General features: G+C 32.4%; 2 protein-coding genes across 3 annotated transcripts; both read left to right on the plus strand.

Annotated features, from left to right (window-relative positions):
- On the plus strand, nucleotides 1-3,250 carry LOC132178260 (protein ACCELERATED CELL DEATH 6-like). Its single transcript, XM_059590710.1, has 2 exons — nucleotides 1-543; nucleotides 2,534-3,250. Exons 1-2 carry the CDS (start codon nucleotides 1-3, stop codon nucleotides 3,095-3,097), a joined length of 1,107 nt encoding a protein of 368 aa, XP_059446693.1. The 3' UTR covers nucleotides 3,098-3,250.
- Nucleotides 3,251-12,784: 9,534 nt separating this feature from the next.
- LOC132179165 (protein ACCELERATED CELL DEATH 6-like) lies at nucleotides 12,785-19,570 on the plus strand. Of its 2 annotated transcripts, XM_059591817.1 has the most exons (4): nucleotides 12,785-12,867; nucleotides 14,376-15,426; nucleotides 16,325-16,869; nucleotides 18,854-19,570. In XM_059591817.1, exons 2-4 carry the CDS (start codon nucleotides 14,541-14,543, stop codon nucleotides 19,415-19,417), a joined length of 1,995 nt encoding a protein of 664 aa, XP_059447800.1. In that variant the 5' UTR covers nucleotides 12,785-12,867; nucleotides 14,376-14,540; the 3' UTR covers nucleotides 19,418-19,570. The 2 variants fall into 2 exon arrangements, with proteins under 2 accessions (XP_059447800.1, XP_059447799.1); XM_059591816.1 differs by lacking the exon at nucleotides 12,785-12,867 and having other exon boundaries at nucleotides 14,267-15,426.
- The last annotated feature ends 4,008 nt before the right edge of the window (nucleotides 19,571-23,578 follow it).

The following is a 23,578-nucleotide window of genomic DNA, read 5'->3' on the forward strand; positions in this document are numbered from 1 at the left end:
ATGGTCAGAAGAATTCTGGAAAAAATTGATGGTATAAGTAGAAAAAAGGACAATAACGGTTGGACTCCACTTCACTTGGCTGCATACTTCGGCTTTCCAAGCATGGTTGAGCAGTTGTTGGATAAAGATAGAGAAGTAGCATACATGAAAGACACAAAGAGTATGACACCTCTTCATATTGCAGCTCAACATGGTAATTATTTGGCAATGAAGGTGATTGTAGAAAGGTGTCCAGATTGTTGCGAACTGGTTGATAACAGAGGTTGGAATGTACTCCATTTTGCTATCAAAGGAAGGAGGAGTTATAAGCTAAACACTATCGTGGATATTATAATAGAAAATTGGTCTTTCAGTAACCTTTTGAATGAGAAGAATGCCGATGGGGATACACCTCTTCATTTCTATGCCACTACTTCTTCGGAATCATTATTAAAGTTAAAGAAGTTCGTTAGTCACCCTCGACTCGACGAGATGGCCTTCAACAAACAACACCTCAACGCGTGGGATATCTCTGCCGCAACTGAAAAACGTTCATGGACAGAGGTAACACATAATTTCATCTTTCATCTTACATATTGCTTTATTTTTCTGTGTTTTTGGTTATTGAGGTGGGGCCATCTAACAATGTTTGAAAACCCCCGCTATTTGAATTTGTCACAACCCACCCCCATCCCAAGAGAGGGCAACACCAGCCACCATCACTAACAAACGGTACCAAATATTTGCCTAATTGTATTCTCCATTTATTTAGTGTAAGCTATACACGCCCACACACACAAAAAAACATACTTAATTGAAAAAAAAAAAAAAAAAAGTTTGATGGAGATGGTGGTTGGTTCTTTTTTAAGACTCCATAAAAATTCTTGTATTTATCACCAACCAAATCTCTTTAGTTTCTGTTTAAGGACCATCCATCTGGTAACTATCACTTTTTGCCTCTCTCTCTCCCTCTCTCATAATCAGTCTCCTTTTTCTTTTTCTAAACTTAGTATAACTGTTCGATCAATTACATCTAAAATTATAAAGGAGTATATGAAATAATTAACTTCTAAATTATGGAATAAAATCACTCATTTATATGCTCTCTGAGAAACATACTTCAAATTTATATATTTATTTATTAAGCGAATATAACTATCTGCTTTTGGGGAAAACTAAAGAATTTGTATTTATATTCAATATTAATTTTCTCCGTTTTCTTACACGAATTAAACTTTAGTTGCTTATGAATTAATTAAGAAAAAACAAATCCATAATTAATTAAGTTGATATAAAAGTATATTACAAATGAAAATTTCAAATCATGCAAATTAAGTATTGTTAAAAACGTTTTAATGCATTTTAAAATCTCAAAAAAATAATTCTTATATTTAGCAATCTTAATTAAATAAGCATTAGTAAATGTCAAACTATTTTTACATTATCTATCTCATTTAACTCTAAATAATCATTTTTTCTTCCTTGAATAGCATGTTTGTCTTTTTAACTAAATTAAGTGCCTATTTAATTAGTTCAACGGTTTTAAAACATACGATTTGAAAAAAAAATAATAATAATAAAATACAGTTAACGAAAATGCAATTTTTAAAAATGTAATTAAGCATTTTTTAAAATCATGGTTTGACTTTTTAAAGTGTATGTTGTAAAGGTAGTACTACACATAATTGGATTAAATATAATAAAGATTCATCTAAAATTTAATGGTAATTTTAAAAATCACCTATAGGTGTAAAAAAATTAGTATAACAAAAATTTGAGTATGTGTAGCAATAATCTTTTTAAAATGATCCCTTTTGTTTGCACTTTGAAAATTTAAGGGTGTGATTTATTTAGAAAGGGATAATTGTGTCATTTGGGAAGTTTAATTGACTGTGTCATAAGGCACGTGTCATGTACCCATACAGAAGTCAACATGGCTTAAGCATGCTCAGCTCTAAGAGTAAGAGGGTAAAGAAATAAATAAATAATGCCATTGCGCGCATATTTTCACTTCCATTTTTTCCTTTTTCTTTTTCTAAAATATAACACGCAGCAAATTTTTTATCTTTTTCTTGTTTTAAATTCCAATTCTGTCTTTAAACGATTTGAGCGTTTCAATTTGGTCACAGTTACATATATGAATATATATGATAACCTTTTTCGTATATATGTTCTTATAATTCTTATACATTGCATGTTAATTACATGTTGGTTTTAAAAAATCATAATCTATATAAACAAATGACAATGTACATTAGGTGCTAGAATAGTTTCTACACGTTTTACTTTTTTTTTTTTTTTTTTTTTTATGTATTAAATGATATATGTTTCTACATATTCTCATTTTTCATAATTACATTAATTAGGGGCTATAAAAAAAATAGCGACCATGAGGTATATAAAAATCCATAATAAATCATCAACAGAAAATTGACCCTATTAAAAAAAAAAATCCATGCTAAATCCCTTTCTAAAATAAAAAAACATTATACGTGCTTTTTTTCTTACAAGCTATATAAAAATCTCTAATAATATCGGTATAAACATTACACAGAGGTCTATAATTCAGCGTGAATTGCATGGACTACCTCAACGAGTAATAACTTTTGAGGATGAGGACAAGGGTGGAGACAAGATAGATGAAGATTCGATATCTTTGTTGCGGAACGCATCCGAAGCCCATTTGGTAGTAGCTACACTGATTACAACCGTGACATTTGCAGCATGTATTACCATGCCTGGGGGTTTCGCGGGTAGTGGAGAAGGTTCACACCCAGGCTCTGCACTTCTAAAAAAAAATACTGCTTTCAAAGCATTCGTTATCATAGATACTTTATCCATGGTGTTGTCAAGTTCTGCCGTCTTTATTCACCTAGTGACGCCATTTTTTTTTGGCAAAAATTCCAATAAAAAACATGGCCTGTATCTTGTCGTGCTGGCCTACCAACTCATTTTGGGGGCCATGATAACAATGGTACTAGCATTTGTCACAGGCACATATGCTGTGTTAATGCATTCCTTGGATCTTGCCATTGCCAACTGTATCATTGGCCTAACTTTCTTCGTTATCCTCTTCCTTGTGTTTAAAAAATTGACAAAGGATGCGATGAAGCGATAACTAACATGTAAAAGAAGAGATCAAGGATGTTTCATTCAGATGCGATATCTGATCGACAATCATATTAAGTGAGAAGTGTAGTCTGAATGAGTTTTCTTGTTACTTAATTTGGCATGTTACGAATTGATGATCCATGTATAATACCTTACATTCGATGTGTTTGCCTAAGACATATATAGCTGTTGTATAGTTTCTCGAAATACTATGTGTTTTATGGTAATTTTGATAAGTATCCTAAATCTAGTTGACCTGGCTACCCATACTAATAATAGGCATGCATACGTGGCAGAACTGGGTCACATTCTCAGTTCATGATTACATAAATATTAACTGCATGACAGGAGCTTTTTGTAAAGTTGAATGCTCGATTTAGTGTACTTAATTTTGTAGATTTTTTAGTCTAGTAATTTTATATTTACTTTTCAATGTTTCATATATTGTGTTTGCTACAAATTATATACTATATATAAACTGCACATTTTGCACATTTAACGCCCCAATCCAATGAATAGCAATGCAAATATTTTCTTATTAATTTTTATCTTACAGATTTATTTTTAGTCGTGTCACCAAAATGAGATTTTGAGAATTCTTTTGTTCCATTACTTTGTTCTCTGTTTTGGCTCTTTCAACTAGTATTTATATCTCTTTTGGTCCAATATTACATTGTTCTTATACTATTGAGGATTTTTTAAACTTTAATTTTTATAATAGTACGGCAGTTTCCCTAATTCCGTCAAGCTTAAATGATTTTTTAATTTTTTTTTTCTCTTTTAGTTATTTGGATTTGAATATAAGGATCATTGGATAGGTTGATAAATAAAGTGATAATATGTAATTAAGCATATACATATATAATATTTGGCTACTCAAATAGCACACTAGAATGCACCAATACTAATATATCATATCAAGCGGAGATACATTAATTGATGTCATTCTCCTACACATCTTTTGTCAAACTTTTTTTTAAAAATATATTATTGAATTTGTAGGACTCACATATAAGTCTTATAGATTCAACAATGAATTTGCCCATCTCTGGTATGGAGATGAATATGAGATGAAAACCAAGCATTTCCCTATCAGACGTTCGATCAAGTTTGTATTAGTAAATAAAAATATCCACCATTCCGCACACAACGTTGTTTGACAAAACATCAGAGTTTTTTCAACTCCTGATCTTGGTTATTTGATAGCAGCAAATGTATACCTTAGTACAAGTAACAATATTGCAAAATAGCACAACAGCAAAAACTAATTAAACTAGTTTGATATATATAATATCCCAAGCCAAATACGATCAAAGGATGTTTTGGTGGTTTGGTCCCACTAAATCCACCAAGTATATATTGAACCTAAGTTGGAAACATTCCCTTTCAAATTCGACTATATATGCACTCAACTAACAAATTAATACGTAAGGAATTCATTTTTCAGCCAAACTGATCACACACATATATATTTATATAACAGTAAATACTTTTTGTCTCCATCCAAATTATTTCACACTTTATGTCCTGAAAATGACCAAATTGCGTAAAGCCCATGGTAGAAACAGAGCCAAAGAAAGCATACAGCAGGAAAGACAGTTCTCTAGCTCCTATAATCCTATTATGTTAATCTTTTCAATTATATTAGTATTTTGATTAATTAGTGAGCCCCATAATAGGTAAATCTTGCATTATGAACTCCTTTTTCTCAAGAATAAGACAAGTATTACGTATCACATGAATGGCAATTGACAAATACAATAATTCGTCACTTCATCATATATATATATTCTAAAACATTAATTTCCAGAGCTAAAAAGTAATAGATTTTCAAACCGACAACATGATACCCATAAAAAATACTCCATACCCAATTAATTAAAGAGACAACGTAAAAGATAGAGATAGTTAAACAATAATTGAAAAGGCTAGAAAACGATACGATGCAGCTGATTGAATTGCTCGGATTTTATAACAATTACAGAGTAATCAAATAACATAGTTAACATCAAAAACATTTGAATTTCAAAATAAAACTGATAAGCTGTAAGGACGGAACTAGAAATTCAAATAAAAAAAAATTTTAAGGGCCAAAATAAGAAAAAAAAGAAGACAAACTATTTTTTTAAAACAAATTTAAAGATTTCAAAATCTTTTTAACAATTTTTTTTTTTAAAAAAAAAAAAACAGAAGGTTGATATTTCAGGGTTTGGAGGCTGTCAAGACGAGGTCTGACGTATTGTGATAATTGCTCCAACTTAACTTCTTGACAGCCAAAGTTCATCAAGTCAACTTGGAAGAACAACGTGTTATCCATGCATGTTTAATTAGAATCTAACACAAGAAGTATATTTCTTCAAATTTCAAATATTATTTTCAAATTAAAAGATTTAAATTTTATCATATGATCAGCTTGTCGATATTAATGTATGAATGAATATGATAGCTATTGTTGAGGGAATAAATGTTGAATTCTTAACATCCTAAGAATTTTAAAGAATCCTAATTTAATACGAAGAGTGATTTATAATTAGGCTCATGAATCACATAGATGTCTACCAGTTTTAGGCAAAGTTTGTTGCAAAAGTTAATGTGTCGAGAGGTATATGTGTGCCAATCAATTTGCTACTTTTCTACTTTTTTCCCCTTCTCCCCTCTCCCTCTTTGATTAAAAAAAAAAAAAAAAAATCAATTTCCTACGAGGAATATTGGCTTTGCATTTCTCGATCGTATTTATAAGAATTCCACATAACTATCACATTGTACCAAATTTTTACATGACATAATGATGTAGGACACTCCCAAGAAATTAGTCTAGAGAAGAGTTTCTGAGAGATTATTCTAAGAAGAGTTTCCGAGAAATCATTCTTGAGACTTCATCCTTAGAGATTTTTTCGAGAGATTATTCCCGAGAATCCAAACCCGATGGATGATCGCCAAAAGGTAACCCGAGCCATTCCAATCCGAGAGTTCATACCAAAGGTTAACATGCATATATATAGCCCATGATGAAAAAGCATAACTGGCATATTAATGACGAGAATCACCGCTAAGCTAAGATCTTACTTACTGAAGATTTTATTTTATTTTATTTTAATTAAGACTTTATTTCTTTTTTTTACTGGCCGTGTTTTGTTTTCTTCGAGGAAAATAGGATTACATCGCTGACAAAGGTTGTCTTTCGTCGAAAAAAGGCATGACCATCTATATATGTTGATGTTTATCAAATTTTCATATGACATAATAATGTTTTTGAGATTGGATGAGTCATGGAAATTTTTAAGGCCCGTTTGCTAACCTCTTCCATGTTTTTTCTTTTTTCTACCAAGAAAGTTTTTTTTTTAAAAAAAAAAAAAAATTAACAATTTAACCACAAAACATTTACTACAAACTCAAATGAATTTCACATTTATGTCATATCAAAATAAGTTTTCAATAATAATAATAAAAAAATACATTCTAAAAAAGAAGGGTTATCAAACGCTTAAATACTTTATTTTGTATTCTCATATATACATGATTGTTTTGTATTATTTTTTTGGTCTATTACACAACACCGACAAAATATAAAAATTATTATATTAAGTTTAAAACAATATTGTTAACGACTCAGTCTTCGTTGGATGCTAGGCAAGTCCAGGAGCACTACGTCAGAAGTGAGTGTATGGAGATCAATTTGACAATAAAGACCTGTCACATATATCTCGAGATCAAGAGTCTTCATTTCACATTTGTGATTAATTCATCACGACTGGATTTGTAATTATATGCAGTAATGTTTGGAAATTCAGCTGCAATTAATCCTTGTTAACTTCTTTATGATTGTACTATATATAACCAGTCAAAATTTTCATTTACAAACATCAAATCAATAAAATAAAATAAAAACCAAGACCTTTTAGGGATCGATAGTTTATGGAGAGCCTTTTCACTTGAACACAATTTTTCCACCAAAATCTTTGCAGGTGAGTAAGCTTTTGCTTCCCAAACTGATGTACCTCAGCAAATCTTAAGCTTGAGACCCACTTGCAACATTTCCACCAAATAAGATACGTGCCCAATTTTTCAAACCATGTGTGAGGGAGAGGAGAGATATGAACAACTAAGGAAAGAGACTCCTGGAAGAAATTTGTGTCCAATAATAAGAACCCCTACTTGTACAGTTTGACGAAGTCGGTCTTATTGAGTGGTGTGACACCAACTTAAATAAGACAAGTATCACAATTTTATTAATTATAATGTTTTACGCTATCAAAATCTATTAAGTCAGTCAACGCAATTTGATAGTAAGAATTAAATTATTATTTTTTGGATATCTTAAGTAGGGGTGGCAAAATGGGTACCCATACACGACCCGATTATGACCCGCGGGTACCCGTTACACGATTAGCCTATACCCAGACACGACCCGTTTAGCTAAACGGGTAATCGGGTTTTACACGATTACGACACGAAAATAACCGGGTAACCCGACACGACCCGTTTAAAATAACCGGGTATAAACGGGTAGACACGACCCGACACGACCCGATTACCCTAAACTATAATTTTTTAAAAAAAATTAAAATTAATATTCAAAATTGTAATAATAATACTAATACATTATACATCAATATAGTCAATGCAAAAAATTGAGTTCTAAGAGATTAAAGGCTTTAATAAAGAATAAGAAAAAAAAAAAATTGGAAAGTGACCGTAATTGACAAATTGTACTCCAAAATAAATTACTAAACTCATAATTTCACCTAAACTTAAAAGTTAAAAGTTAAAACAAGTAAGTTCATTTATTAAAATAGTCCACTTATAATTTAGTCCCACATGTAACAAAAGTGTTAAAAAATTAATTTGAACAAAGATACAAATTCTCAGACATTTTTTTTTAGCATCCAACCCTAGGCCAAGACTCAATATTTTTGAATTCCATGAGAGCCATAGAAGACCAAGACCCTTATTTAATTGTGCAAATACATTTATCAAAATGTGTAATATAATAGAATAGTTATAATTTAAGTGATTTTCATTTTAGCAACGATAAGGTAAAGTTACTAAAGTACAGTAAAGTTTTTCTAAAGATCACAAATTTGCTATCCGAAACAAACAATGGCATCAATGCTTAGAGAGGCATCCACCATGGGTCGGTAGCCATCCATTGAAATTTGGATATTTAGTTGATGTTTCACATCCACAAATCAATTGGCGTTCACATACACATCCCAGCGCGTGTAGCCTGTGTTCCCCCTAATCAACAACCACTTTTCTTTTTTTCAACTTAAATAAAGTTATTTAATTTTTATCTACAATTAACAATTATCATTTGCTTATTTAATTTTGTCATTTTGTAATTCATTGCTTACATTTAATTATCTACCTCTCCTAAGAAAGACTAAAAGGATGTGCAATATAATGCAGAATTTGATACAGCTGTAAAATTAAAGTAATTGCTGTCTGGATTAGACAATATTTATGAGATGATTGCTTTAGATTCCCTTCAGTTTTATAGAAAAAAAATTGATTGCTAATGCCTTGTATACCAAAAGTCTTATTCTAACCATGGATACTAAGACTGACGTGAGGAGTCTGAGGCAGTGAGGCGAGATTCGTGCGTGCCAGCGTGCGTGAGCTGCTGCCGGGTCCAGAAAAAAACCAAGAAAAAAAAACCGGGTCGCCGGGTCCAGAAAAAAGGAAAAAAAAAACCGGGTTTGGCGGGTCGACCCGCCAGACCGGACAGGTCGACCCGCCAAACACGAAATTTTCGGGTCTTAATCGGGTAGACCCGATTACGACCCGAACCCGATTAGCCCAAACCCAATACCTGTTTTTTCGTGTCGTGTTCGTGTCGGATTCGCGGGTCGTGTCAAAATTGCCGGCCCTAATCTTAAGGACGTATGAATTCATTTTGATACCACATAGAGTTAATTGCAAATCAAGTAAATCACAGCAACTGATTTTGCATTTTTTTTTATAAAAAAAAATTGAAAATTTTGTGAGACTTGAACTATATCATTGGATTGGATCCCTAAAAAATTAGTTGTGAGCTTGGTGTCATCTTGATTATGGTAGGTTCAGTTTTGAACAAAAAAAAAAAAAAAAAAAATCACCTAAAATAGCAAATCCAGTGTATTGGACCCAACAAAGAAATGCTATTTCTTGAGTGTAATGACTTGATGCCTTGACAAGTTGACATGATGCTATGCAGAGTGCAAAGCTCAAAGTCCCACAAAAAAGTAGTTTCAAGTTTCAAATCAGGTCTGGAGTTTGGTCAGAAGCCAACGGGAAGAAACTAATTGGATGGGGGTATTTCCGGTTTTCTATGTTGCAAGAGGGGGGAAAATGTGAAAAGAAAAATTATGGGGGGACAAATATAGCATTTTGTAGGGACAATTTTTTTAAAATGACATATTCGAAGAATAATTTTAAAACTTTTGGGGGGACGAATGGTATATGTGGATCCGCCCTGTTAGCAATTAAGTAACTAGAGAGGAATTTCAACAATCGACATCGACACCAGTTAATACGTAGCACTTGTTGTCTGGAGCACCACTCTAAAATTGCATTAAAATCAAACTACAAACGACTTTTCAATCTCTGATGAATGTGAAAAAGCGTAACCATTTTCTTCTTTGTCTTTTTCTTTCTCTCCCTGCGCTGCACTCTTTCTTTTTTCTCCTTTCTTTTTTTTTTTTTTTTGTCTCTTAGTCTCCTAGTCTCACGTGAACACAAAAGCACAAAGTGCTTTTCCTTTTATATTGCACACAAAAGGTTTTAACTCTTTGTGCTTATCTACGCGGGTTGGTCTCCACGTAAACAGAGACCACCCCAACAATTAGGACATGTTATATTTTAACATTTTCTACAATTATTATTTATTTTTCTTTAGCACAACGAATTCTTACTTGGTCCATGCTACAACACTTAACAGCTCATTAAGTTGGGCTGAGGCTTGAGGACAATAAAGTAATGGATGACAGGAAAATGTGAAACAAGTGGAATTGGAAAGAAAAAAAAAAAAATCTGAAACATGACAGGATCGGTGCAATATGTGGTGGTTAGGTCTCCAGCCGAAGGAGTTTGGGACAAAGTCTGAAAGAAAGTAGTGGATGACATCTTTTCGTACACCACTGTCTTTTGTCTCCTGTCTTATATCTTTTCCTTCCTTTTACTTTTCCAGTTTTCCCCATTCTTTCAGTTTGTTGATACCTGCTCAAATTATTTACAGAGGACATCAATAAAGTAGTGAATGACAGGAAAATGTACATGAAACACGTGGAAAGAAAAAACAATAGGGTGTATTTGACAACCGGTTTTGGATCTGTACGTGTGCTGTGCACAATAGAGTAAGTTTGAATTGTTCACCAAAAGCTGCAGCATGAAAGACATGTTGCAGTGCTTTTTGCTTTTTGCTGTGTTCCAAAACTGCCCCTGTAGCAAACACATTTAATGTGATATTTCTTTCAACTTTTTTTTACTTCATTATTCAGAGAGGGTTTGCTGCAGGGATAGTCTTGGAACACTAAATGCAGGCTGAAAATAGGTGTGTTAAACACAGCAAAAGCTCTGCAGCATGTCTTTCATGCTGCAGCTTTTGGTCAGCAATTCAAACTTACTCTACAGTGCACAGCACAGGAGCTAAAACCGGTTGTCAAACGCACCGATGTGGTTTTATACCTTTTCCTTTCTTTTACTCTTTCCATTTTCCTTCAATTTGTTCATACCCCACGCTCAAATTATTTACAGGGGTAAAACTTGTTGGGAAATTAGGACGCCGCTAATTCCTCTTAACTGGATCTTGGGATTCAATTTATCAAGAATACAACAACACAATAAAATATACAGGCATAAGATAAGAATTTATATGTGGTTCGGTCAATACTGTTTGCGTTCACAGAGCACACTAGATATTACTATATTACTTTGAATGAACCACAATTATGAATCAGCAAATCTCACTCAGACACTGTATCTCACACTCCTACAAAGTATGCACTCTTATGTTTTGCTCACTCTCTCAAAAAAAAAAAAAAAACACTACTCCTAGACAGGGGCGGACGTACGTTGATGAGTGGGGGACCCAAAAGTTTTCAGAAATTTTATATTAGCATGTGAAATTTTATATATATCCCCAAATTTCAAAATTTGTCCCCCCAAATTACTGAAGATGTCCCCCCAAAACTCTCTAACCAAAAAATTCTTCAACAAATTGTCCCATCACTTTTTTTTTATTCTTTTTATCTTCAACACTCTCTCTCTCACCGAAAAATTCTTAAATTGTCCCCAAAATAATTTTTTATTCCTTTTGAGCCGCCTTGGCTGAATCCCCATTTTCACCAAAACAAGAAGGAAGGAAAGTCTACCTCAAATCACTGAAGGTGAAGTCAACCACCCATCACCCAAATGTTTCAAAATCAACTTCACTGCGCATCAACTTGATCTGGGTATCTGGTTTTTGAAGCCCGCACTTGAATATGAGCAAGAGAGAGAGAAGACTCAGATTTGCTTCACTGGCAAAGTCCCTGCCAAGTCCAAGATTACTCAAAAGAAAAATAGGCTTAGAAATAATAAAGGAAGAATGGGTAATAAAGAGAGAGAGAGAGACAGCAGCTTGCTAAGTCATATGGTGGGGAAATACGAAGAAACGGCAATCACTGGGTATTTGTTTAGGGTATTTGCTAGATTCGGGTATTTCCAGATTCACGCATGGAGAGAGAGAGAGCCCTTGCTGGAGTGGATTTGGCTTGTCTCAAACTCTCATATTTTCTTTTTTCTTCTAGATAATTTTCACGGCTTTTTTTTAAATTTTTTTTTTTTTTTTTTTTTTATGAATAATTTTCATGGCTTAGTTGTTAAATATTAAAATTAACATTTTGACTTATCTAATTTGAGATTTCATAGGATTAAAATTTGGGTTATCTTAATTATTGCTGGCTGTAACATTGTTTTGGCTTATCTCATACTCTCATGCTTAGCATTTTTGTAGTTGGGAGCCTCATGGCATTTTGTTAGGAGAAACAATTCATGCTCAACGGTACAATTTTTCTTGAATCATATAGATTGTGCTTAGTTTATATTGCTAATAATTTTGAATAAGTATTTACTGTATTTTGATGTTATACAAGTTTTGTTTCTAGCTTTCATTGTTGGTTAATTTGATGGGTTTTAATTCATTAATTTATTTGTCATGCTTTCACTTGTTAGTGGTAATAAAAATTATAATAAAATTCTAACAAAAATGACTTATGATTTACTATGAAATTATATAAGTTAGGTAGGTGTTACTATATTCACGCTCAGATAAGATAGTCATAACTGATATCTCCAGCCTACCCTTTTAATTAAAAAAAAAAAAAAAAATCGTCCTCCCACACTCAAAATCCTGATTCCACCCCTGCTCTTAGATTTTTCTTGCTCTTTCTCTGAAAGCACTCTCACTTTCTTTTAAGAAACTCTCGTTGGTGTCTAATTTGCAAGTGGCCTTCCATTTTGTTATATTGGCAATTTTCTGCACCCATGTTTCAAACATTTCGGTCACTCACTCTATAGCATAGCCCACAACTATAGCACAGCCCATAATTCTCCTTTCACACCTATTTTTCTTCCTTCATCTAGAAGCCCTCTGATCTATAAGCTTTAATAAAGACAAATGACACAAGGCTTCTTAGAGGAATAAAGACAATCTGCCAAGTCTTCAACAAAGCCCTTTTTTTGTCAAAGATTGCAGCTGCAATTATCTACGTGGAGAAATGTGATGAGTAATGAGAGTGAACCCAATTGTCAACAAAGGTGAGCCACACTTTGCCAACAAAACTCTCTGAAACTAGTGCGAAATTCAATTTTATCCTCAACTTGTTACAGACTTTGCCTATATATTTAGGAACCACGTTGCCTTACACCACACTACTCATAAGTCATAACCATCCCACCTGCATTTTTTTTTCTATTTTCTTTCTCCGGTGATCATTTCTTTGTTTTCTTTGATCATCTTCGTCTCCCCATATCACTCTTCTCTGTCTCACATACTTGCTCAATGTGGACAACCTGAAGTGACTTTCACGCTGGAAGCCACGACTTACGATTGTCATCTCCACCGCGGTAATTTCACCTTATCTCACCTTTTTTACTCAATTACTTAGGATGTTTGAGCTTTTTCTCTCATGTGGTTGTTGCCGTTTAGCTATGAAATTTCGCAAAAAAATTCGTAATGTGAGTTTGATGCTTGATTCAGATTGGTGGCGGTGTTAGGTGTAAAAAATCGTTAATCTCTTAGGACGGGACGGTTAATTATTGCTAACTGTACCCTCATATATATTATATATATTATACATAAAAATCATATACAAAACGACTTCATTTTAGTGCGTTTGATGTAATGTTTCGGTTTTAAGTTTAATGAATAATGATATTGATCTTTATTCAAAGTAATAATAATAATATTCTTAAGCTTGATTATTTTGAAGCCATCTAATTATTTAGAAAATGCCAAAAATCATCTAAAACGGGTCTTAAAATAAGGCTCAACTAAGGCTTGAAACACCAAAATAGGCTGAAAATACCCCTTTTTTAAAAACAGCGGTTATTTACAAATGCACCTAAGGCAAAATAGCGATTAACGATTAAAGGTAATAATTGCTAACTTGTACACTTCTACTAATATGCATATTTTTTGTCCTCATGAGTTGTCATTAGAATACGGCTAAAATAGCGGGCAGGCCAACCGCCCTAACCATTAACTGTCTAACCGCTTTTGAAAGGGGTTATAAAAGGCTGCTAATCCCATATATATATATGAAACGACGTCATTTTGACTTTTTCTATTTTTTTTTTTTTCTCTTTTTCATTTTAAAAAGCGGTTAACAGTACCGCACTGCTAACCGCTTAGTGGAGGCTATTATCTGATTTTACTAACCGCCTAGACGGTTGTTGTTAACTGTTTTAGCTAAAAACCATTAATTGTAACCACATTTTCACCCCTATATTAGAGTAAACGAACAATACTTTTTGGAGTATGTGCTACACCTGCAACATTTGGACGAAGGGGAATTGAATTGGATGAACAAATTAGACGTTATTAAGTCATATGAACAAAACTTATGGTTTCCTATATATAGCCTATCTATAGACGCCCAAAGAATTTTTATTTTTTTTTTATTTTTCATATGATCAATTTATGCAATGTCTACAAGGGGATGACATGTTAATTTCCGTGCACTTTCTCCTTTTTAAAATTCCTTGAATTACTATTTGCTTTCCACATGACCTTGTGCTTAGTTCATGCTATTTGTGAAGAGCAGAGCAGAGAGTATACGGCGAGGCAAAGAAACTATTAGTAGACGGACCATCACTTGCTGGAGAGATATTTATAATACTCTATTCAAAGAAAGGATCCCTCCAATTCCTTTGAATCTCAAGCATCTGTTAATACTAATCAGCCCGAGCAAACAGAGACCATCATTTGCATGGATTGTGCTTACTACAATGCTGCAGCAGAAGGCAGAATCGAGGTCTTCAAAAATGTCATCGATCATGAGTCTCTTGGCCTCCTACTAACCCCAAATAAAAATACAATCCTCCATATTTACATCACATCCCTCAATTCCGAATCCAATTCAACAACCCCCAATGCAGGATCGGAATCAACAACAACCCTTAATGCAGGAACGGAATCAACAACCCTTATTGGACGATTAGGATCAACAACTAACTTTGTGAAAAAAATTCTCAAAATCTGTCCCTCATTATTACGGCAAGCCAATGCCAAAAGTGAAACTCCAATATTGCACATTGTGGCAGGATCAGAATCAACAACAACCCTCAATGCAGGAGCAGAATCAACAACTCCCAATGTAGGATCAGAATCAACAACCAACTTTGTGGAAGAAATTCTTAAAATGTGTCCCTCACTGTTACGGCAAGCGAATGCCAGATGTGAAACTCCATTGCACATTGCGGCAAGGTACGGGCATGATGGCATAGTGGAAGTTCTAATCGAATATTGTGCCCAAACTCGCGCCCAAACTCGCCATGATCAAGACCTTGAAGAGGGGATTGAACCAGTAAAGGAACTACTGAGGATGACGAACAAAGAGAAAGACACGGCTTTGCATGAGGCTGTACGTTATAATCACCTTGAGGTGGTAAAATTGTTGATTAGTAAAGACCCAGATTTTTCATATTCTGCTAATGATGCTGGTGAGACTCCACTTTACATAGCTGCCGAGAGAGGGTTTAAAGATGTATTGTTCGAAATTTTAGACAACTGCGAATCACCAATGCATGAGGGTCCCCTTGGTAGAACGGCTTTGCATGCTGCTATAATACATTCTTTACAGCATGATGATAAAGGTACTACCTATTTATTTTCTCAATGTTCTACTTGCATGATTAATTTAGTAATTAATGAGTAATGCAGCTTTAATTCTTTAAAGTTTGTTATAATTTTGATAAAAATTATGTGGTGGACCAAAAATAATAAATTCATGAAATATATATAAGGACGCTTGATGTCTGGTATAGAAATTCAACAATCATATAATTAAGTTTCAAAATTGAATTATTTTCATAACAATTTTTTTAATAAACAATATGATTATTGTACTTTACATAGATGCCGAGAGAGATATCGTTGTTTCCCTTATTAATTTCACTGTTAGAGGTTCAATCTAAAATATCGTCGTTTTAATTATAAGTTAAGCTGTTGGTAATTTGAGTATATAAACCTATCTAACAAAAAGTCATTCTAAACAATGACGGAACAGCCTTATTAGCTTCAAATCATAAATCTTTGGTGATTGCTAATTGATTAATTAATCTACATGGAAAAAGAAAAACAGGTTATATATATATACTTTTTGTTAAAAGACGAAATGACCCCTCTCCACTTAATAATAATTAATAATCATATATAGTTGCAACGAAAGCCACGTTAGCTAGCTGTAGAGAACATAATTAATTTAAACTATTTTTGAATTAAAATTAACAAATTAAGGCCAAGGAGATTAAATAGAAACTTGATGTAATCCATGTTCTGCATTTGCCTGTTACAGTTCAACTCATGAAAAAGATATAATGGAAGGGAGTTGATACAAGAGATTATTAATGTTAATTTGAATTTTATGAAGAAAGTAGAAACTAAACTTTAATAAATTACATTGAGTACCTTTTTCAATTAATCTCCTGACAAGTCTTGCTTAATTGTGTCATTTAGAAAATCATTAAATTTAACATATTTAAATTATTTTAGGTATGGTCAGAAGAATTCTGGAAAAAATTGATGGTATAAGTAGAAAAAAGGACAATAACGGTTGGACTCCACTTCACTTGGCTGCATACTTCGGCTTTCCAAGCATGGTTGAGCAGTTGTTGGATAAAGATAGAGAAGTAGCATACATGAAAGACACAAAGAGTATGACACCTCTTCATATTGCAGCTCAACATGGTAATTATTTGGCAATGAAGGTGATTGTAGAAAGGTGTCCAGATTGTTGCGAACTGGTTGATAACAGAGGTTGGAATGTACTCCATTTTGCTATCAAAGGAAGGAGGAGTTATAAGCTAAACACTATCGTGGATATTATAATAGAAAATTGGTCTTTCAGTAACCTTTTGAATGAGAAGAATGCCGATGGGGATACACCTCTTCATTTCTATGCCACTACTTCTTCGGAATCATTATTAAAGTTAAAGAAGTTCGTTAGTCACCCTCGACTCGACGAGATGGCCTTCAACAAACAACACCTCAACGCGTGGGATATCTCTGCCGCAACTGAAAAACGTTCATGGACAGAGGTAACACATAATTTCATCTTTCATCTTACATATTGCTTTATTTTTCTGTGTTTTTGGTTATTGAGGTGGGGCCATCTAACAATGTTTGAAAACCCCCGCTATTTGAATTTGTCACAACCCACCCCCATCCCAAGAGAGGGCAACACCAGCCACCATCACTAACAAACGGTACCAAATATTTGCCTAATTGTATTCTCCATTTATTTAGTGTAAGCTATACACGCCCACACACACAAAAAAACATACTTAATTGAAAAAAAAAAAAAAAAAAGTTTGATGGAGATGGTGGTTGGTTCTTTTTTAAGACTCCATAAAAATTCTTGTATTTATCACCAACCAAATCTCTTTAGTTTCTGTTTAAGGACCATCCATCTGGTAACTATCACTTTTTGCCTCTCTCTCTCCCTCTCTCATAATCAGTCTCCTTTTTCTTTTTCTAAACTTAGTATAACTGTTCGATCAATTACATCTAAAATTATAAAGGAGTATATGAAATAATTAACTTCTAAATTATGGAATAAAATCACTCATTTATATGCTCTCTGAGAAACATACTTCAAATTTATATATTTATTTATTAAGCGAATATAACTATCTGCTTTTGGGGAAAACTAAAGAATTTGTATTTATATTCAATATTAATTTTCTCCGTTTTCTTACACGAATTAAACTTTAGTTGCTTATGAATTAATTAAGAAAAAACAAATCCATAATTAATTAAGTTGATATAAAAGTATATTACAAATGAAAATTTCAAATCATGCAAATTAAGTATTGTTAAAAACGTTTTAATGCATTTTAAAATCTCAAAAAAATAATTCTTATATTTAGCAATCTTAATTAAATAAGCATTAGTAAATGTCAAACTATTTTTACATTATCTATCTCATTTAACTCTAAATAATCATTTTTTCTTCCTTGAATAGCATGTTTGTCTTTTTAACTAAATTAAGTGCCTATTTAGTTCAACGGTTTTAAAACATACGATTTGAAAAAAATAATAATAATAAAATACAGTTAACGAAAATGCAATTTTTAAAAATGTAATTAAGCATTTTTTAAAATCATGGTTTGACTTTTTAAAGTGTATGTTGTAAAGGTAGTACTACACATAATTGGATTAAATATAATAAAGATTCATCTAAAATTTAATGGTAATTTTAAAAATCACCTATAGGTGTAAAAAAATTAGTATAACAAAAATTTGAGTATGTGTAGCAATAATCTTTTTAAAATGATCCCTTTTGTTTGCACTTTGAAAATTTAAGGGTGTGATTTATTTAGAAAGGGATAATTGTGTCATTTGGGAAGTTTAATTGACTGTGTCATAAGGCACGTGTCATGTACCCATACAGAAGTCAACATGGCTTAAGCATGCTCAGCTCTAAGAGTAAGAGGGTAAAGAAATAAATAAATAATGCCATTGCGCGCATATTTTCACTTCCATTTTTTCCTTTTTCTTTTTCTAAAATATAACACGCAGCAAATTTTTTATCTTTTTCTTGTTTTAAATTCCAATTCTGTCTTTAAACGATTTGAGCGTTTCAATTTGGTCACAGTTACATATATGAATATATATGATAACCTTTTTCGTATATATGTTCTTATAATTCTTATACATTGCATGTTAATTACATGTTGGTTTTAAAAAATCATAATCTATATAAACAAATGACAATGTACATTAGGTGCTAGAATAGTTTCTACACGTTTTACTTTTTTTTTTTTTTTTTTTTTTATGTATTAAATGATATATGTTTCTACATATTCTCATTTTTCATAATTACATTAATTAGGGGCTATAAAAAAAATAGCGACCATGAGGTATATAAAAATCCATAATAAATCATCAACAGAAAATTGACCCTATTAAAAAAAAAAATCCATGCTAAATCCCTTTCTAAAATAAAAAAACATTATACGTGCTTTTTTTCTTACAAGCTATATAAAAATCTCTAATAATATCGGTATAAACATTACACAGAGGTCTATAATTCAGCGTGAATTGCATGGACTACCTCAACGAGTAATAACTTTTGAGGATGAGGACAAGGGTGGAGACAAGATAGATGAAGATTCGATATCTTTGTTGCGGAACGCATCCGAAGCCCATTTGGTAGTAGCTACACTGATTACAACCGTGACATTTGCAGCATGTATTACCATGCCTGGGGGTTTCGCGGGTAGTGGAGAAGGTTCACACCCAGGCTCTGCACTTCTAAAAAAAAATACTGCTTTCAAAGCATTCGTTATCATAGATACTTTATCCATGGTGTTGTCAAGTTCTGCCGTCTTTATTCACCTAGTGACGCCATTTTTTTTTGGCAAAAATTCCAATAAAAAACATGGCCTGTATCTTGTCGTGCTGGCCTACCAACTCATTTTGGGGGCCATGATAACAATGGTACTAGCATTTGTCACAGGCACATATGCTGTGTTAATGCATTCCTTGGATCTTGCCATTGCCAACTGTATCATTGGCCTAACTTTCTTCGTTATCCTCTTCCTTGTGTTTAAAAAATTGACAAAGGATGCGATGAAGCGATAACTAACATGTAAAAGAAGAGATCAAGGATGTTTCATTCAGATGCGATATCTGATCGACAATCATATTAAGTGAGAAGTGTAGTCTGAATGAGTTTTCTTGTTACTTAATTTGGCATGTTACGAATTGATGATCCATGTATAATACCTTACATTCGATGTGTTTGCCTAAGACATATATAGCTGTTGTATAGTTTCTCGAAATACTATGTGTTTTATGGTAATTTTGATAAGTATCCTAAATCTAGTTGACCTGGCTACCCATACTAATAATAGGCATGCATACGTGGCAGAACTGGGTCACATTCTCAGTTCATGATTACATAAATATTAACTGCATGACAGGAGCTTTTTGTAAAGTTGAATGCTCGATTTAGTGTACTTAATTTTGTAGATTTTTTAGTCTAGTAATTTTATATTTACTTTTCAATGTTTCATATATTGTGTTTGCTACAAATTATATACTATATATAAACTGCACATTTTGCACATTTAACGCCCCAATCCAATGAATAGCAATGCAAATATTTTCTTATTAATTTTTATCTTACAGATTTATTTTTAGTCGTGTCACCAAAATGAGATTTTGAGAATTCTTTTGTTCCATTACTTTGTTCTCTGTTTTGGCTCTTTCAACTAGTATTTATATCTCTTTTGGTCCAATATTACATTGTTCTTATACTATTGAGGATTTTTTAAACTTTAATTTTTATAATAGTACGGCAGTTTCCCTAATTCCGTCAAGCTTAAATGATTTTTTAATTTTTTTTTTCTCTTTTAGTTATTTGGATTTGAATATAAGGATCATTGGATAGGTTGATAAATAAAGTGATAATATGTAATTAAGCATATACATATATAATATTTGGCTACTCAAATAGCACACTAGAATGCACCAATACTAATATATCATATCAAGCGGAGATACATTAATTGATGTCATTCTCCTACACATCTTTTGTCAAACTTTTTTTTAAAAATATATTATTGAATTTGTAGGACTCACATATAAGTCTTATAGATTCAACAATGAATTTGCCCATCTCTGGTATGGAGATGAATATGAGATGAAAACCAAGCATTTCCCTATCAGACGTTCGATCAAGTTTGTATTAGTAAATAAAAATATCCACCATTCCGCACACAACGTTGTTTGACAAAACATCAGAGTTTTTTCAACTCCTGATCTTGGTTATTTGATAGCAGCAAATGTATACCTTAGTACAAGTAACAATATTGCAAAATAGCACAACAGCAAAAACTAATTAAACTAGTTTGATATATATAATATCCCAAGCCAAATACGATCAAAGGATGTTTTGGTGGTTTGGTCCCACTAAATCCACCAAGTATATATTGAACCTAAGTTGGAAACATTCCCTTTCAAATTCGACTATATATGCACTCAACTAACAAATTAATACGTAAGGAATTCATTTTTCAGCCAAACTGATCACACACATATATATTTATATAACAGTAAATACTTTTTGTCTCCATCCAAATTATTTCACACTTTATGTCCTGAAAATGACCAAATTGCGTAAAGCCCATGGTAGAAACAGAGCCAAAGAAAGCATACAGCAGGAAAGACAGTTCTCTAGCTCCTATAATCCTATTATGTTAATCTTTTCAATTATATTAGTATTTTGATTAATTAGTGAGCCCCATAATAGGTAAATCTTGCATTATGAACTCCTTTTTCTCAAGAATAAGACAAGTATTACGTATCACATGAATGGCAATTGACAAATACAATAATTCGTCACTTCATCATATATATATATTCTAAAACATTAATTTCCAGAGCTAAAAAGTAATAGATTTTCAAACCGACAACATGATACCCATAAAAAATACTCCATACCCAATTAATTAAAGAGACAACGTAAAAGATAGAGATAGTTAAACAATAATTGAAAAGGCTAGAAAACGATACGATGCAGCTGATTGAATTGCTCGGATTTTATAACAATTACAGAGTAATCAAATAACATAGTTAACATCAAAAACATTTGAATTTCAAAATAAAACTGATAAGCTGTAAGGACGGAACTAGAAATTCAAATAAAAAAAAATTTTAAGGGCCAAAATAAGAAAAAAAAGAAGACAAACTATTTTTTTAAAACAAATTTAAAGATTTCAAAATCTTTTTAACAATTTTTTTTTTTAAAAAAAAAAAAACAGAAGGTTGATATTTCAGGGTTTGGAGGCTGTCAAGACGAGGTCTGACGTATTGTGATAATTGCTCCAACTTAACTTCTTGACAGCCAAAGTTCATCAAGTCAACTTGGAAGAACAACGTGTTATCCATGCATGTTTAATTAGAATCTAACACAAGAAGTATATTTCTTCAAATTTCAAATATTATTTTCAAATTAAAAGATTTAAATTTTATCATATGATCAGCTTGTCGATATTAATGTATGAATGAATATGATAGCTATTGTTGAGGGAATAAATGTTGAATTCTTAACATCCTAAGAATTTTAAAGAATCCTAATTTAATACGAAGAGTGATTTATAATTAGGCTCATGAATCACATAGATGTCTACCAGTTTTAGGCAAAGTTTGTTGCAAAAGTTAATGTGTCGAGAGGTATATGTGTGCCAATCAATTTGCTACTTTTCTACTTTTTTCCCCTTCTCCCCTCTCCCTCTTTGATTAAAAAAAAAAAAAAAAAATCAATTTCCTACGAGGAATATTGGCTTTGCATTTCTCGATCGTATTTATAAGAATTCCACATAACTATCACATTGTACCAAATTTTTACATGACATAATGATGTAGGACACTCCCAAGAAATTAGTCTAGAGAAGAGTTTCTGAGAGATTATTCTAAGAAGAGTTTCCGAGAAATCATTCTTGAGACTTCATCCTTAGAGATTTTTTCGAGAGATTATTCCCGAGAATCCAAACCCGATGGATGATCGCCAAAAGGTAACCCGAGCCATTCCAATCCGAGAGTTCATACCAAAGGTTAACATGCATATATATAGCCCATGATGAAAAAGCATAACTGGCATATTAATGACGAGAATCACCGCTAAGCTAAGATCTTACTTACTGAAGATTTTATTTTATTTTATTTTAATTAAGACTTTATTTCTTTTTTTTACTGGCCGTGTTTTGTTTTCTTCGAGGAAAATAGGATTACATCGCTGACAAAGGTTGTCTTTCGTCGAAAAAAGGCATGACCATCTATATATGTTGATGTTTATCAAATTTTCATATGACATAATAATGTTTTTGAGATTGGATGAGTCATGGAAATTTTTAAGGCCCGTTTGCTAACCTCTTCCATGTTTTTTCTTTTTTCTACCAAGAAAGTTTTTTTTTTAAAAAAAAAAAAAAATTAACAATTTAACCACAAAACATTTACTACAAACTCAAATGAATTTCACATTTATGTCATATCAAAATAAGTTTTCAATAATAATAATAAAAAAATACATTCTAAAAAAGAAGGGTTATCAAACGCTTAAATACTTTATTTTGTATTCTCATATATACATGATTGTTTTGTATTATTTTTTTGGTCTATTACACAACACCGACAAAATATAAAAATTATTATATTAAGTTTAAAACAATATTGTTAACGACTCAGTCTTCGTTGGATGCTAGGCAAGTCCAGGAGCACTACGTCAGAAGTGAGTGTATGGAGATCAATTTGACAATAAAGACCTGTCACATATATCTCGAGATCAAGAGTCTTCATTTCACATTTGTGATTAATTCATCACGACTGGATTTGTAATTATATGCAGTAATGTTTGGAAATTCAGCTGCAATTAATCCTTGTTAACTTCTTTATGATTGTACTATATATAACCAGTCAAAATTTTCATTTACAAACATCAAATCAATAAAATAAAATAAAAACCAAGACCTTTTAGGGATCGATAGTTTATGGAGAGCCTTTTCACTTGAACACAATTTTTCCACCAAAATCTTTGCAGGTGAGTAAGCTTTTGCTTCCCAAACTGATGTACCTCAGCAAATCTTAAGCTTGAGACCCACTTGCAACATTTCCACCAAATAAGATACGTGCCCAATTTTTCAAACCATGTGTGAGGGAGAGGAGAGATATGAACAACTAAGGAAAGAGACTCCTGGAAGAAATTTGTGTCCAATAATAAGAACCCCTACTTGTACAGTTTGA

The sequence above is a fragment of the Corylus avellana genome, chromosome ca4, assembly GCF_901000735.1.
Source record: "Corylus avellana chromosome ca4, CavTom2PMs-1.0".
In the NCBI taxonomy this organism is placed as follows: domain Eukaryota; kingdom Viridiplantae; phylum Streptophyta; class Magnoliopsida; order Fagales; family Betulaceae; genus Corylus; species Corylus avellana.